General features: G+C 50.9%; 1 protein-coding gene across 3 annotated transcripts in view; it reads left to right on the top strand.

Annotated features, from left to right (window-relative positions):
- Positions 1 to 11275, top strand: part of Lmo1 (LIM domain only 1) — a 36262-nt gene extending 24987 nt beyond the window's left edge. For all 3 annotated transcript variants that reach the window (XM_036170608.1, XM_036170589.1, XM_036170598.1), the window contains 3 exons: positions 5837 to 6050; positions 8869 to 8994; positions 10870 to 11275. In XM_036170608.1, the coding sequence (XP_036026501.1) occupies positions 5837 to 6050; positions 8869 to 8994; positions 10870 to 10975 (446 nt within the window). In that variant the 3' untranslated portion in view covers positions 10976 to 11275. The remainder of the gene's footprint in view (positions 1 to 5836; positions 6051 to 8868; positions 8995 to 10869) is intronic.
- Positions 11276 to 15150: the final 3875 nt, after the last annotated feature.

Raw genomic sequence — 15150 nt, 5'->3', positions numbered from 1 at the left:
GGTGACCGTGGCCGTGGTGGGTTCTAACAGTTGTTCCCCTTGGCTTTTGATTCCAAATGAGTAGGAAATGCTATTAGCTCAGGCCTCGCCCGCCACGTGGCAGGGCCTGGGATAGGAGTGCAGTGGGATGAGAAATTGTGGAGATAAAACCGGTGTGAAATGGAAGGCTTCGCGCAGGCGGCACAGGCCTGTGCAGAATAGAGTTACTTCTGAGAGAACGAGATTGGGAGCGATGTGGCAGAATTAGATCACACTTTTGAATTTCCTTATTCAAGGGGCTTGGCGCCTAGGAGGTGCAGAGATGGGCTCCGCTGGGGTACTTCTTTGCAGCTCCACATCTGGGATGGGCCCAGGTGGATGGCAAGATCCCTGATCTATGAAGCCTCCGAGTCCCCCTTGTCAGCAGTGGGAGGGAGAGAGGATGACAGGGCTGACTGCGGGAGGCGCTCATGCTCGACAAGGATTCAGGTGACTTCCGCTTCCTTCTGTCTCTGAGGTGTCAGGTTTTGTTCAAATCAGCGTGTGTTTTAAGAGTGATGCCTGTGACAGTCCATGTCTCTGTGCACCTGTGCCTCAGTGTCTGTTTACATCAGCATACCAACATGTGTGTAGACCCAGCCAGGCGTATGTACACTTGCATGCATGAATGTGTTTTCATGTGCGTTACTGAACACCTGGTGTGTGTCAGTTCCAAGCTAATGTGGGGAGAAGAAAACAGACACAGCTCCTTGTTGTGTGGCCCTTGTGGGCCTGTGCAATTCCATGCCTGTGCGGGAGTATTTGTGTACTCTGCCCATGTGTCCTATGACTGAGTGCATCTTTATACTTTCCAGAGTCTTCCCATTGTTGTGAGGTCTCCTTAGCACCTCATCATACAGCCCTGCCTTGGATCAGGGGACTTGGGCCCCAGAGACAGACTGCCAAGGTTCAAACCCCAGCTCTGTCTCCTATTTATAGACAAGTGGGAACCTTTCTTGCACCTCACTTTCCACTGTTAGAATGGCAGCCCTAACTCAGCAGTGAGTAAATCCCTTAGGGTGTTAGGTCAGACTGCCCAACCCAGGGTCCCTGCTTATCCCAGGAGCAGGGGTGCTCCTGGTGAGAAATGGGAGCCCCACCCCAGGAGGTAGCAGGCATCCTTGTTGTGCTTTGAGGCTGTGGGCAGGGCCTACAACTGAGTCTCCTCCTTCTCTGGCCTACTGTGGAACCAACACAGAAGTCCATTAAGGGATTATGAGATTTACCAAAGTTATTCATGCCTGGGCCCCCAGAACACTGCTCAGAATCTTGAGGGGCCTCCCTACAGCCAGCCTTTCCTACTTAGCTGGCCACTGGGGCTGCCTTCTGGGCAAACAAATGGGGCCAGTTTCCTCCTTGACATGTTCATACTGACTACTGGACTGGCCTCTGGATGACACTGAAAACCACAGTGGCAAGTTCACATTTGATTTCTGCTCTGCAAAGGAAGTACCTGTCCCTGTTGTAGGACCCTGAGGTGGGGCTGTGACTGAACTTTCCAGTGTGCCGAGTCAGTGACACTCATCCAGCTTGACAATCAGGCTCAGCTAGTCCTAAAGACTCCTTCATAAATCATGGGGGCGCTCTAAGATGAGTATTCTTTCCTTTCTTCCTTTCTTCCTTTCTTCCTTTCTTCCTTTCTTCCTTCCTTCCTTCCTTCCTTCCTTTCTTTCTTTCTCTCTCTCTCTCTTTCTCTCTCTCTTTCTTTCTTTCTTTCTTTCTTTCTTTCTTTCTTTCTTTCTTTCTTTCGTTGTTTCTTTTAGTTGTTTTATCATTTGCTTGTTTTTTAAACAGAGTTTCACTACATAGTCCTCACAGTCCTGGCTATCCTGGAACTTACTGTGTTGATCAGGCTGGCCTCAAAAAAAAAGAGAGAGATCTACCTGCCTCTGCTTCCCACGTGCTTGAATTAAAGGCATGCACCACCACACCCAGCAAGAGTATTGTTTTCATACCCATTTTACAAAAAGGAAAACTAAGGCCCAGGGTTAATGAAAAAGTATCAAATAAATCCACATCAGGGATACTCCAGAAATAGCTGGCCTTTCTGCCTCAGAAGTGCGGATGTCTTCAGGAATGTCCTAGAGGAATTCCTAGGTTCAAGTGAATGAGTGTCTTAGCTAGGGTTACTATTGCTGTGATGAAACACCATGACCAAAGCAACTTGAAGAGGAAAGGGTTTATTTGGCTCACATTTCCACATCACTGTTCATCATCATCAGAGATCAGGACAGGAGCTCAAACAGGGCAGGAACCCAGAGACAAGAGCTGGTACAGAGGCCATGGAGGGCTGCTGCTTACTGGCTTGCTTCTCATGGCTTGCTCAGGTAGGACCTGAGGTCACATCCTAGTACCCATGCCAAGTGGCTCACAATGTCCTGGAACTCTGGCTCCAGGGGATCCAATGCCCCTGGCCTCTACAGGCACTGATACTCACATGCACATATCCACACACAGATACAGATCTTAAACAGATGGTGGTGCTGCACATCTTTAATCCTAGCACTCAGGAGGTAGAGGCAGGTGGATCTCTGAGTTCAAGGCCAGCCTGGTCTACAGAGTCTGTTTTAGGACAGCCAGGGGAACACATAAGATGAATCATATATATATGAAACTTCACCTGGAAGACTTCTCCCACAGTCTGGCCATCTCCTTCATTGGCCCTGCTGCCTTCCTCCTTGGGACAGAGAAAGACTGGAGTTCAGCCTATTTCCCTTCAAACACCATTCCCGCTACACCCTGAGACCAGGGGTGATGACACGTGGGCTAAGTGAATTGATTATTTTGCCAGACACAGTGTGTGTACCTGAGCATGTGCCTGGGCATGTGTGTGGGCACATGCAGCCTCCATTGTTAAAGATGGGTGTTTTCATGCGTGAGTAGTAATTATTGGGTAATGCTTTAAAACCTTTCCTGAAGGAGTGCAAAGCTGTTTTTTTCCCCCTGAAGTAGGGAGTACGTTAAAAGGATTATCATGTAGATTTGATTTTTAGATAACACTAAAATGGATCCCAAATGGACTTCAGCAGAGGGCTGCTATCTCCCTAATGGAAAGTGCATGGCCCGAGGCTCTGCTCCCAGAGCCAGCGGAGGAGGGGCAGGAGGGTCTGCAGGGGGCTGGCTGGCTGGCAGGCTAGAGAGACAGGAGTGGGAGTCCAGGCCTCATTTGGGGAGCAGGAGGTTGTAGATATACTCCTTAAAGCCCCTTTCCTTCCCTGGGAGGTGTTTTACCTCCCCTAGCCTGGCTCTGCAGAGCCAAAGCCACTCCAATGGGAAGCAAGGGGTTATTCCCATTTAACTTACTAGGCAGATGAGGAAACCATGGCTCAGAGGCCAGACCATCTCCTTAGGACCACATGGCTACAAGCTTTGGATTTAGGTCCACCCACAGGCACTTGCTGGGATAGGCTTCTCCCAAGACCTCAGCCTTCCTTTGTGAAAAAGCATCTTGACTTGGTATCCAGAGTTGGGGTCACAGGATTCTTCAGCAGGCTTTTCACTTCTGTAAGTTATGCAGAGCCCAGCGATCAGAGTTCTCACTGTCCTGGATCTTGCACAGGCTTTTTAGGTAACCTGTGTGTGGCAGGTCTAGCTTTGGCACAGGTAGGATGGAGATGTAGGGGATGTAGGAGCAGCCGGTGGTATCATTCCTTGTGGCTTCCATTGGGTCTGCAAATGTGGCCAGGCACGCTGAAACCCAGGCTTGCAATGAATACCAGCTGACAGGCAGAAGAAGGGCTGGCATAGACACCTTAGAGCTGGAGTCTCCACTGCCCCTTTTCATTTAGGAGTATAACTTAGTGGGCTAGATGCTTTCCCCATTACTCTCCCACCTTCTGGTAGTCGCCCAAGCACAGATCCCCGGAGGGGCCAAGCCTACTACATGCCAGGTGAATGAGAAGGACGGTAGTCTTGTTGAGGCTCTAATGGTCCTACATTAAGATCTGAGTTAGTATTCATGTGAACAGCTCTACTGTGCCCCTCCACAGGCCCCAGGGACAGTCTTCCCATCCTTGGAGCCCCAGACCTCCCCCTAGTCTCCTACACTTCATCCCTCCCTGTAGGCCAGGCCTTAGAAGGAACTTGTCCTAGGTCTGCTTCCTGGGCAGAGCTGGGCTCTGTCAGAGGAGACACAGGCTGACCCTGAGACAGCCATCATCCTGAATACTGTCTCTCATTCAGACCAATTAACCTTTAGAGCTGCATTAAGGAAATTAGGTGGTGAACTCCCCAGCTAACAGATGGTCCCACAATGACTAAAGGAGAGAGGGCTAAGGGGGTCAACCTCTGCCTGCAGGGGACAGCTACGGGGCCACCTCCTCCATGCCCTCACCTGTCCTTTTGGTCCTGTGCTGCCGTGGGTCTCAGCTTTCTTCCTGAAGAGAGGGCTTCCCTGACCGAGGGCCTGTCCTCCTCTCCAATAGAAGTCGGGGGGGGGGGGGGTCTGGTTGAGAAAGCACAGGAGAGGAACAAATTCTGAAGCTGTCTCCATCAGTGGTTCCTTCACTACCTGAACTTCAGTTTCCCTGTCTGTGGGGGGAGAGCATCTGCCTGGAAAACTGAGGGCCATTCTGACCTGACATCTATGAATCTAAGGTCTCTAGGTGGCAGGTTCTCCCCTGAAGCTAGAGGACATATTCCTTCTTGAAGAGGGAAGGGAAAAGGAGGTTGTGGCTCAGCAGCTGGGCCTGTGCGTGGGCACAGAGTCTGGGCTGTGGATGGCAGAGATGCCCAGGGATGGAACTGAATGATACCCCTGGGAAGAACATAGGTCTTTGGGACAGGATACGGCCAGTGGAAACAGACCTGGGCCTATTGGAAGCTGGCCTGTTGGAAGGGTGGGCTTTGCTGTGCCTTGGTCATGGATATATCTGCCTCTAACCCACTCTGCTCTCTTAAGAGGCTTGTCCTCCAGCAGCCCTTCTCAGAAACCAAATGCATGGAAATCATTTCTAAGGTCTCTCGTACTCACGCCTGGACACTGTGTGCCCCATTTCCTCCTCGGCTGCCCTTCCCTGTGGTTCTGGGGGAAGGGACCAGGCATGTGTGACTGTGTGCTCACCTATGTCCACACTTGTACATCATGCTGTGTACAAGGGTGTGTGTGAGTGTTCATGCCCACCTACCGGCAGGCTCTGCCCTCAGTGACTGCACACTGAGTCTTGCCTGGTACTTCTGGTACTTGTTGCTCCTTACATGGTGAGATGCTTGCACAGGGAGGTGGTGGAGGGAGATTCCTAAACTGAGAGATTGAACCAGGCTTCAAAGGCTCTGGCACCTTCCTCCCTCCTTCCCTCCTTCCCTCAGACCAGGCCAGATGGAGCTTTGACTTTGACCAAAGCATTCCTGAGGGGAGCCACACACACCCTCTCAGATGCCACCCTGAGCCTCCCACTTTCTTCCCAATACTACCGTTCTGTGCCTGTGGGTGGAGGTTGAAATGGTCCAGTGCACAGTGACTATTGCACTTGAAGAGAGAGTGACAGTGAGAATCTTAGTGGAACTCATTCTTAGATCTAGTGTGGCCAGCTTACATGAGTCTGCCTGGATCATACAGGGGACAGTGGCTGGGAAGGGAAGGGCCCAGCAAGGCCAGCAGCCTCTGGACCTTTGGAAGGGTCTAGACAGGACAAAGGCATGGTATGGTGCCCAAAGGCCAGGCTTGGGGCCTGGGGAGGAAGTAGAAAATGAGGGCTCCTGGGAGCCTCCACTTAGAAGAAGCAGTAGAGAGAAAGACATACCCCCTATTCCCTGGAAAAGGGTATGCCCCAGAGCTCCAGGTCAGTCCCATGCCCATCTGTCTATTTTCCTATCACAGGTGTGCCGATGCTCTCCGTCCAACCAAAAGGGAAGCAGAAGGGCTGTGCAGGCTGCAACCGCAAGATCAAGGACAGGTACCTGCTGAAGGCGCTGGACAAGTACTGGCATGAGGACTGCCTCAAGTGTGCCTGCTGTGACTGCCGCCTGGGCGAGGTGGGCTCCACTCTCTACACCAAGGCCAACCTCATCCTGTGCCGGCGTGACTACCTGAGGTGGGTTCTGCTGCTCTGCCCTGCTCACTCAGCCCCCATCTTTCCAGGCTGGTGCAACTTGGACCCAAGCTCTAAACCAGGCAACCTGTGTGCACAGCCATGTGACTACTCCTTACTCACTGCCTCATGTCAGCCCTGTGAGCCATTCTAGAGCAAGCTTATGTTTTTAACTCCTTGGACTTGGCCCCACACTATCCAAGCAGGCGTGAGTAGCAATTGGACACCAAGATAATCTTCCCATGGGTACCAGCCTGGCTTCAGCCTTACCTATCTCCTATGGGTATCTAGGAGGGATACCTCAAAGGGGCCTGGAGGAGCAGATGAAATAGCCCAGACTTGCCTGGGCCTTTCTCCCTGGTGGAGTCTCCTGCCCACCTCTCCCCAGAGTCCTCCTTTCCAGGTGTGCTGGGATTAGGCTCTCATTTGCCTTGGTTGGCAGGGAGCCATGGCCTAGGACAAGGACTGCCAATGCCTTTTAAAGAACTGGGTTTGAACCAGCCCTGAGCCTTTAGCTTCGAACCTTTTCTCTGTTTAGACCCCCTACACCTCACCTTGCATTCTTCAGAGCTTTTGTCCCTCTGCCACAACCTGGATGCCATCCCCTGGGGCTGCCTTCCCCAATTAACCCTCCCTTAGGCCATTTATGACATCAGCAGGGCTGGAAGGAGGCCATGAAGCAGGGGCCTTGGCTGAGACCCAGCACCTGCATTTGGCTCTGTCACTAGCTGCTGGATGGTGGCTGGGCAGCCGTGTGGGGAAGGAAGGCCCATCACATTAATTAGCAGGATGGGGTGAGAGCTGGTGGGACTTGTGCTCAAGTTGGGACAAGTTGGAGGGGGCAGGGTTATCTGGAAACTCCCACCTTCCCCGGAGAGCCTGAGATTTACCTGTCTGCACTTTTCCTTTCAATTGTTCTCTTTAGTTTTAGCAACAGATTTTTTTTTTATTTATTTATTTTTTTTTAAGTGATGGTGTTTAGTGCTTCTAGGGCGGAGAGAGGAACTGAAGCCAGGAGGAAGGCTTAAGGATACTCTTGGGAAGTCAACACCCAAGGGCATGGAAGCGGAGTGGGGGTGGGGGGCTTCAAGTCTGGAGGTCTGGGACGTCTACCTGGGTCGGTGAATTAACAGGCTAGAGAGAAGTGACTGTACAATTGATGGGCTGCCATCGGGACTGGGAGGAGCGCCATGGGGTAGTGTGGGCTTGTCGGGAACTCCAAAGCGCCCACAGCATTCTGGGCCCTGCCAGCCATATGCGCTGGAAGCTCCTTTCCCTATGCTTAAGTAGAGGTAAGGAACGGAGCCAGGTAGGCCAGTGAGTTAGGGAGGGGTGACTGCCCAGAGCCTGGCCCTTTGCAACAACTGCTGGTGGCAGAAAAGGCCCCCATTGGCAGGCAGATGGTGTGGCCCAGCCTTTGTCTGCCTTTATCTGAGGCACCAGGCAGCTCAGGCCAATGAATAATGGAGCCAAGCTGGTCTGCAGGTGCCTGAGCCTGCATCGACAAATCGGGGATTAGAGGGCCCCACCACCCGCCTCTCAGCCCCCTTGCACCATTTGGAGCTTGCTCAGCAAAAAGGAAGCAAGGAGGAGCTTGGTTTGCTCAGACCATTAGAGCACCCAACCAAGAATTGTGGTGAATGGATAGGGAGTGAACTTCCTGTCCCCGTGTCCCCAGAGCTCTGCAGCCAGCAGCTGAGAGGAGGGAAGCCCTCTCAAAGAGACCATTGTGCCAGCTTCCCTTGGAACTTGCTTTGGGGACCAGTTCTGGGTGAGAAGCATCTCTAGGCTGTGCTGGTCTAACAGCCTCACTTTACAAAAAGATAAACTGAGGTTCCAAGAAGGAAAGGGAGACATAGGTGAGTGACACAGTGAGATTATAGCAGAAAACGATTTCATAAAACACTGTAATTTTATCTTCAATTTGAGGCGAGTAAGCTAGGCTGGCCTCGAACTCCCTGTGTAGACATGGATTACCTTCAGTTCCTGTTCCTCCTGCCTCTGCCTCCTGAGTGCGGGGGTTATAGACATGGATGACCATGTGTGGTACTGGAGTGGAACCCAGGGCTTCTTGCACTCTAGGCAAGCAGTCTAACTGAGCTACAGCCCCAGAAAGCACTGTAATTTTAAAAGCAAGAAGTCAGTGGCATAGATCACTCTCCCAGAGGAGCCAGGCACATGCCCCTAGTGAGTTGTTTATCTCTCTGTGACTCACTCTTATCTTGAATGGGGATGACACAAGTGTTGACCTCAGAGGGCTGTGTTGGGATCAAATGAGGTGATTTTTCTTTCTTTCTTTCTTTCTTTTTCTTTTCTTTTTTTTTTTTTTTAAAGTAAGCTCTTAGCATGTCCCTGAGCCACAAGTTCAGTTAGGGTTAAGGTTAGGCATTGCTAAGTGCATAGTCCTGTGAGCGATACGTTTTATTCTTTGACAGTCAGGATAACTGGGACTCTGGAAGGTTCCAAGTGACTGTCTGAGGATACACAGCCCATGATGGGCAGATTGCCTCTGAAATTTAGGCTGGTGTGGGTCTGGAGTCTTTGCCTAGGGGCCAGTTTTGCGTGATTCTGGTGGAAACCTGAAATATGGATGTAGGGTGATGGTGTCTACTAATACCCAGCTGTAAGTTACTTAGCCCCCCTGGGAAGTGAGATGCCAGTTTTTTTTAAAGCTTAATCTAGTAGGATCTTGATATGGTAGTTAGTTCTTGACTAGGCTCACCTGCTATTCCACATGCTAGGGAATGGGCAGGCCCCTGGGTGGAGGCAGCTCCTTGGCAGGCCCTTGAATCCTCTATGCCCTCCCCCTGCCCCCCTGCAGGCTTTTTGGCACCACAGGAAACTGTGCTGCCTGCAGCAAGCTGATCCCAGCTTTCGAGATGGTGATGCGAGCCCGGGACAATGTGTATCACCTTGACTGCTTCGCCTGCCAGCTCTGCAATCAGAGGTGAGTGCCAGACCATCAACCAACCCAACACACTTCCCAGCCCCTAGCCCGAGGCCTGCTGGTTGGGCTAGGAGTGCTGAGGAGGCATGCATGCAAGTGTGACTTCCTTTGTGTATGTAGTTGAGTATGCCATCCATGTGTGTATGTGTGTATCTACACCCTGTGGTCAGATGTGTACACTCCAGTACTGGTGCCCATATATGCATGAATTTAATGATGGGGTATATGTGTGTTTTCATACTATGTATACTGAGTATGTATACATTTAGGGGAGAGGGTTTTTGTTTTTTTTTTTTTTTTGGTCTTAGGGTCTTATGTATCCCAAGCCACCCTCAAACTTGTCTGTAGCCATGGCTGACTTTAAACTTGTGCCTCGATTACAGGCATGTATTATCATGCCTGGTGTACTCATTTCTGGGATTGAACCCACTTGTGTGCATGCTAGGCAAGCACTCCACCAACTCAGCTAAATTTCCAACCCAACCTCTGTTATTTTTGTTTGGAGACAGGGTCTCATATGTAGGCCAGGCTAACCTCAAACTTGCAATGTATCTGTGGATGAGTTTGAACTCTTGATTCTCCTGCTTCTTCCTCTCCGGTTCTGGAAGTACTGGGATTGTTGGAGTAGGTCACCATGTCCAGTGTATATGTGCCTTTGTATATATTTTAAATGTTTGTGTACACACAGATACTAGTGCTTGGGATTGGTGTGCAGTTGTGCATGTGACTGTAATTGTTCATGCACAAGAGTTTGTGCATACTGCTTGTATGTGATGAAATGAGACTGTTTATGCACGTGTTTTAAACATGTGTGTACTATCCTGTATCTGTGTACATATGTTTCTGTGTCCTGTCTAGTGAGAAGGGGTTTCCAGGCCCACAGGGGGAGATGACTCTTTAGGGAATACCACTCCCTCCTCACTCCACTCCTGTGAATCTGGTTCCAGTCCTCTTTCTCTTGAATTTTTTTTTGGGGGGGTCCCACCCACTATCTCAGTCCTGGGGGGAAGCCTTGAGGGATTTAAGGCCTTTGCCTCTGGCTTGGAACCCACCACCAAAAAGCAGGACATCTTCTCAGGAGCCCTCAGGTCAGGTGGGAATTCATACAAATGTTCCCAGGTTGAGGTCTAGAGGGAACCCTCAACCAGGTTGAGTGTAGGCTGCCTGGGTGCTCTGGCCAGACTGCCTACTAGCAGGGCTCTGTGAAGTTCCATCGCCACCTGGTGGTTGGACTGAGATCCGATGCTAGGACTGAGTCAGTGACCCCTGGGGCTTAAAGTCTCAGCCACCAGTAGATATCTTTGAGGTGAAGCTTGAAATCCCTCAATACTTCCAGAGGACGAAGAGACTCAAGTGTGATCTCCCTTGGGTTGGAGAATAAATTGTGAGCCAGGGTCAACACTTTCTTTAGAGGATGCAAGCCCTAAGCTGGGAAGGCAAAGTGATGGAAACAACCATTTCATCTCCCTCCCTGCTTCCTCTCACCTTCCATTCTCCATCCCTCTCCGCTCTGTCTAGTCCTGGTCCCTCTTGCACCTTCTCTGGGATTGGGATGAGTTATCTGAATTTCCCCTGCACCTCCTTGAGTGACCTGATGGCGGGAGGCCTGTGGCTTGACTGTCTGTTCCACCACCCCAGGCTGCAGAGGTCTGCTGTGAGTAGTTGACCAGGCTTGCTGTGACATTCCTTCTAAGCCTCTGGAAGGTTCCTGGAGCTAGCTCAGCAGCAGCAGCAGCAGCAGCAGCAGCAGCAGCAGCAGCAGCAGCAGCAGCTCCCCTGCACGTCCCACCTCCTGGGCCAGGCTGGGACTTCCTCTTATAATAGGACTTCACCCATAGCTTTTTTTTCCTCTCTCTTTTGCTTGGATCTTTCTAGATTTTGTGTGGGAGACAAATTCTTCCTGAAGAACAACATGATCTTATGTCAGATGGACTATGAGGAGGGGCAGCTCAATGGCACCTTCGAATCCCAGGTTCAGTAACGCCCTGCATCTGGCCTCCAGGTCCATCTGTCCGTCTGCCCGTCTGACCACCTGCCTGGCAGGCTGGCCAGCCACTCTGCCTGCGCGAGCTGGCCAGCCGCTGTCCTACAAGTTAGAACTTCATCATCAGTGGGAAGGTGGCTTCTCTCCACCACCACCACCTGTCTCTGTGGGCCCTCCTGGGGCCAGGCTTGGCCTGTACAGTCTGTCGTCTGTATATAAATGGGAACATTTATTTTATGAGAAATGTAATGCGATTTTATTACTGGCGTGGATTAAACTTATGAATGTTTCCGGGGACACGACTCTGTGTTGTTCACATGACTGACGGAGCTGCATCTCCTCATCTTCTGCCTCTGGTGGGAAGGGCATGGGAAGCAGACTCCAGCATATGCTGTTGCCAAGCAGGGGAGACAAGCTTGACTTGGGATCAGAAGGAAGAGAATAACTTAGAGTGCCCTAGCCACAGATGGGAACTGGGGTATCCCTCCTCCTCCTACAAAGCATACATCCTGGTGCTATGCAGAGCCCTAAGAAGAGGGGTAGCATGATGCTTTGTTTTCTCTTAGCCTACCCCTGCCTCAAGGAATCCCTAGCAAAGTGACCAGATGGGAACTCAGTTCTGCCCTGCTTCACAGTAGAGCCCCAAACGTCAAGCCCCATAGTCTAACAGTACCCTCCTAACCCCTGTCCCTTTCACAGTGACTGACTGAGAGCCTGGAGTGTTGTTCATCAATTAAGAACAATTCTATTTCCCTTCAGCTTATCTATGCAGGCTGGAGACAGTCAGTCAGTCACTCAGCAACCCTCAGTCTACTCCAAGTTGTAGCCTTATGCCTCTATTGGAGTTAACCCCAAAGGAATCAGGCATGAGGTTAAATCATTGATGAGACACAGTCCCTGCTCTCGAGGAGTCTGCCGGGGACTTAGAAGGCTGAAGCCTCAGTAGAGGGAGGGAGAAGTAAGCCAGGAGAACTGACAGAGCACACCAGGGGAGACAGAATGCTACTGGGGAGGCCTGAGATGGGCCCATCCCCTGCAGCAGACACAGGCTGTGCTGATTCTTGCGAGTCAGGGACAGAGGAGCCAATGGACACGCTGTCAGACCAACACATGTGCGGACAGGCAGAAGAGACAGACAGGCGAGCCAGCAGGCAGACAGCCCAGGCCAGAAGACAGCAGGACCTGCAGCAGACAGGCAGACAGTGTGGCGTTTCTATCTGCCTGGCTGAGCTGGGCTCACCCAGAGTAGCAGGGATAATGCCACAGTGCCGGGCACAGTGCCTGGAAGGGAGCAGAGCAGACTATGGGCAGCTGTAGGCAGCCTGGCCAGGGAAGGCTGTGTGGACAGGCCCTCCACCCAGACCCTTACTTCTCTTCCTCAGGGCCTGTTCTCTACCTGGCTGGAGCCCTGAGCCCAGTGCTGAAGGAGCCTGGCTATGGCCTCCAGCTATGGCTACCCCTCCCATCTCTCTGCATCAGCCCCACACCTCCATTTTGAAGTGTGGAGACAAGGCTCTCAGGTGCCTGGAAGAAACTGCTTCTCTAAGTCCTGGTTTTGTGGCCAGGGGAAGGAATGAGTAGAAGCAAAGATCGTGGTGTAGGAATCCTCTGTGAAGGAGAGCATGCATCTCACACTCATGCATGTGTGAGAAAAGGAAGGCAGAAAAGGAGAGCCCAGGGATGTTTGTGATATGTGTTGGATGTGTTGGGGTGCTGACTGTGTGATTGATAGTGGACTGGGAATGAGGTTGAGTATATGCAGAGATGGAAGGATTGCAGTCCACAATGAACAGTTTTCTCCCTCAACTTGAAAATGCAGATTACTTTCCTGGATTGCAGCACAGTCCTCTACACCAGAGCCTATCTGGGCCCTTAAGGTCTAGGGTACCTGCCCCAAAGGCCTGGCTCCTAACTTCAGACTTTGCTGTAGATAAAGTTGTAACACCAGTTAATTACATGGTTATGGAGAGATAACGGAGCCACTCAAATGCAGTTTCTGGGCAATTACAATTGTTTCCAACAGAGTTACCATATTGCAGCCATGAAATAACATGTCATTCTGCAGTAATTATGTAATTAACTTGTCTCACCACTCTAGGTTGCACAACAATTAATTCACTCACAATAAGATAGACTCAAAATCAGACAGGCAGCATTTGAAAGCCCCCAGTAGAGGAGTTGGCCTTCTAAGAAGCCTCCAGACCTACCCTGTCCACCTCAGACCTTATCAGGGGACTTCCCTAGCTCCATATGTCCCAAAACATGCCAAGACCAGTGCCATGGACCTATTATTGCTCTCTTACCACCCTGCCCAGGAAGTAAGAATGAGCTGATTCCTAGCTAAGCCGGGAGACCCAGATCTACACTGTGAAGTGCTATGCCGGCTGACATGAGCTGGCCTCACCACGCTGGACATTGTGAGGGCCTGAGTAGGCTGCACCTCACCAGGAAGCCCCTATCAGTCCACAGATGCTCTGAAGGCAAACGATGCAGGCCTGGATTTAACCATGTGAAGCGACTAGGAGAGAGGATGTGACAAAGACTAAGCACTTTCTTGTGGGGCAACTGAGTCAGGGCAGCAATGACTGCTGAAACATAGGGATTGTGTATCTGGAGGGGATTTGTGCTCTCTAGGGGTAACTTAGGAAAAGCCTAGCCTCCCTCACCCCAGCCACTGCTAGGAGAAAGTCAACTGCAGGGTATGAATTACCCTAGGTTGGTACTCCTTGGGGACTGCAACCCACAGATGATTGAGGGTCAAGGACAGAGAGAGCTGAGAAGAACCATTGGGAGCTGCATCAGATCTAGCCTGGGGCACCTGGCACTTGAACCATATATGGACTGACTTTGCACTACACATAAAACCTTTCCATAGCCAGCCTCAGATGCGGGATGGCTCCATCTCCCCTCCCTGTCTTCCTTGGTGGCCTGGTATCAGAAATAATATCACAGAGCTTCTGGGCCCCATGCATGATGGAAACTGTTCTTGTCCTCAGTCCTTGATCTGAAGATGAACCACAGAGCAGTGCTCGGAAGGAACCTTGATGCCAATCTTGATGCTGCCTGTTGTGGAATCTCACATGAGTCTTGTCTCCTGGATCTGACCATGGTGACCTTTTTACACAGGAAGCATGGACAAAACCTACATGGCATTCCTGTCTGGGGAGCTCATCTCTATGAAGAGATGATTGCTTTTCTCAATGTCTGCCAGCAGAGACCATTCATGACCAGGCTCACTAAATCTGGCATTGAGTGATCCCCAGAACTACCTACCTGGCATACCAAGTGAGGGCAGGCCCAGGAAAGATGCTTCCTGGCTGCAACTGTTCATCACCCTCGGAGAAAATGCCATAGAGAGAATGATGGTGGTGGTGAGTCAATATTTAGCTATCTATTACCTTGAAAGCTCAAATTCCCAGGAAATGAATGAATATAGATGAGCTGATAGGAAGATAGGTGGGTTCAGAAAAAAATATTTGGTCAAGCCTGGTTTATCATGAGAAAATAGTCATGAGCCACTCTCCTCTCCTCTCCTCTCCCCTCCTCTCCTCTCCTCTCCTCTCCTCTCCTTTCCACTCCTCTCCCCTCCCCTCTCCTCCTCTCCTCTCTCCTCCCCCCCTCTCCCCTCCTCCCCCCTCCTCCTCCTCTTCTTCTTCCTCCTCCTCCTTCCTCTCTCTCTCCCCCCCCTCTCATAAAACCAGAAAAGAATTACCTTACTCAGAAACCATAGCCGCTTTTTAATCTCTGCACGAGATCCCCGAGGGCGGGCATTCATATCGCTTTAGCCCATCTAGGGTCTCAGTTTCTTGTCCCTGGGGCAGGAAGACAAAGGATGTTCCAGATCTTAGACTATTGGTACCACCAAAGTAGACTACATTTGAGCTCTTTACATCATTTTTGTTATCCACCATGAACCAGCCCATCCTTCCCATGGTTTTGTCTTCAATTTTGTGGCACTCTTGGCTCCTGCTATCACATTTAGATTCTCTTAAGCTCTTGTATGTCCAACGTGGACTCCTAGCAGAGTCCAGTGTTCAAATAGTAATCTCCATGTCACTCTATCTATCCCTTTAGGACTTGTATCTCCCCTTCTTGGAACTTGGGACATCCCTTGATGAAGCTACTTGTACCTGGGTTCCACCTTCTTGACACTCCAGGGTTTGAGTCTGACC

Source organism: Onychomys torridus, chromosome 1 (genome assembly GCF_903995425.1).
Source record: "Onychomys torridus chromosome 1, mOncTor1.1, whole genome shotgun sequence".
NCBI classification, from domain to species: Eukaryota; Metazoa; Chordata; class Mammalia; order Rodentia; family Cricetidae; genus Onychomys; species Onychomys torridus.
Note: the sequence above shows the minus strand (reverse complement) of the source record. Positions and strands in the feature narration are given on the sequence as shown.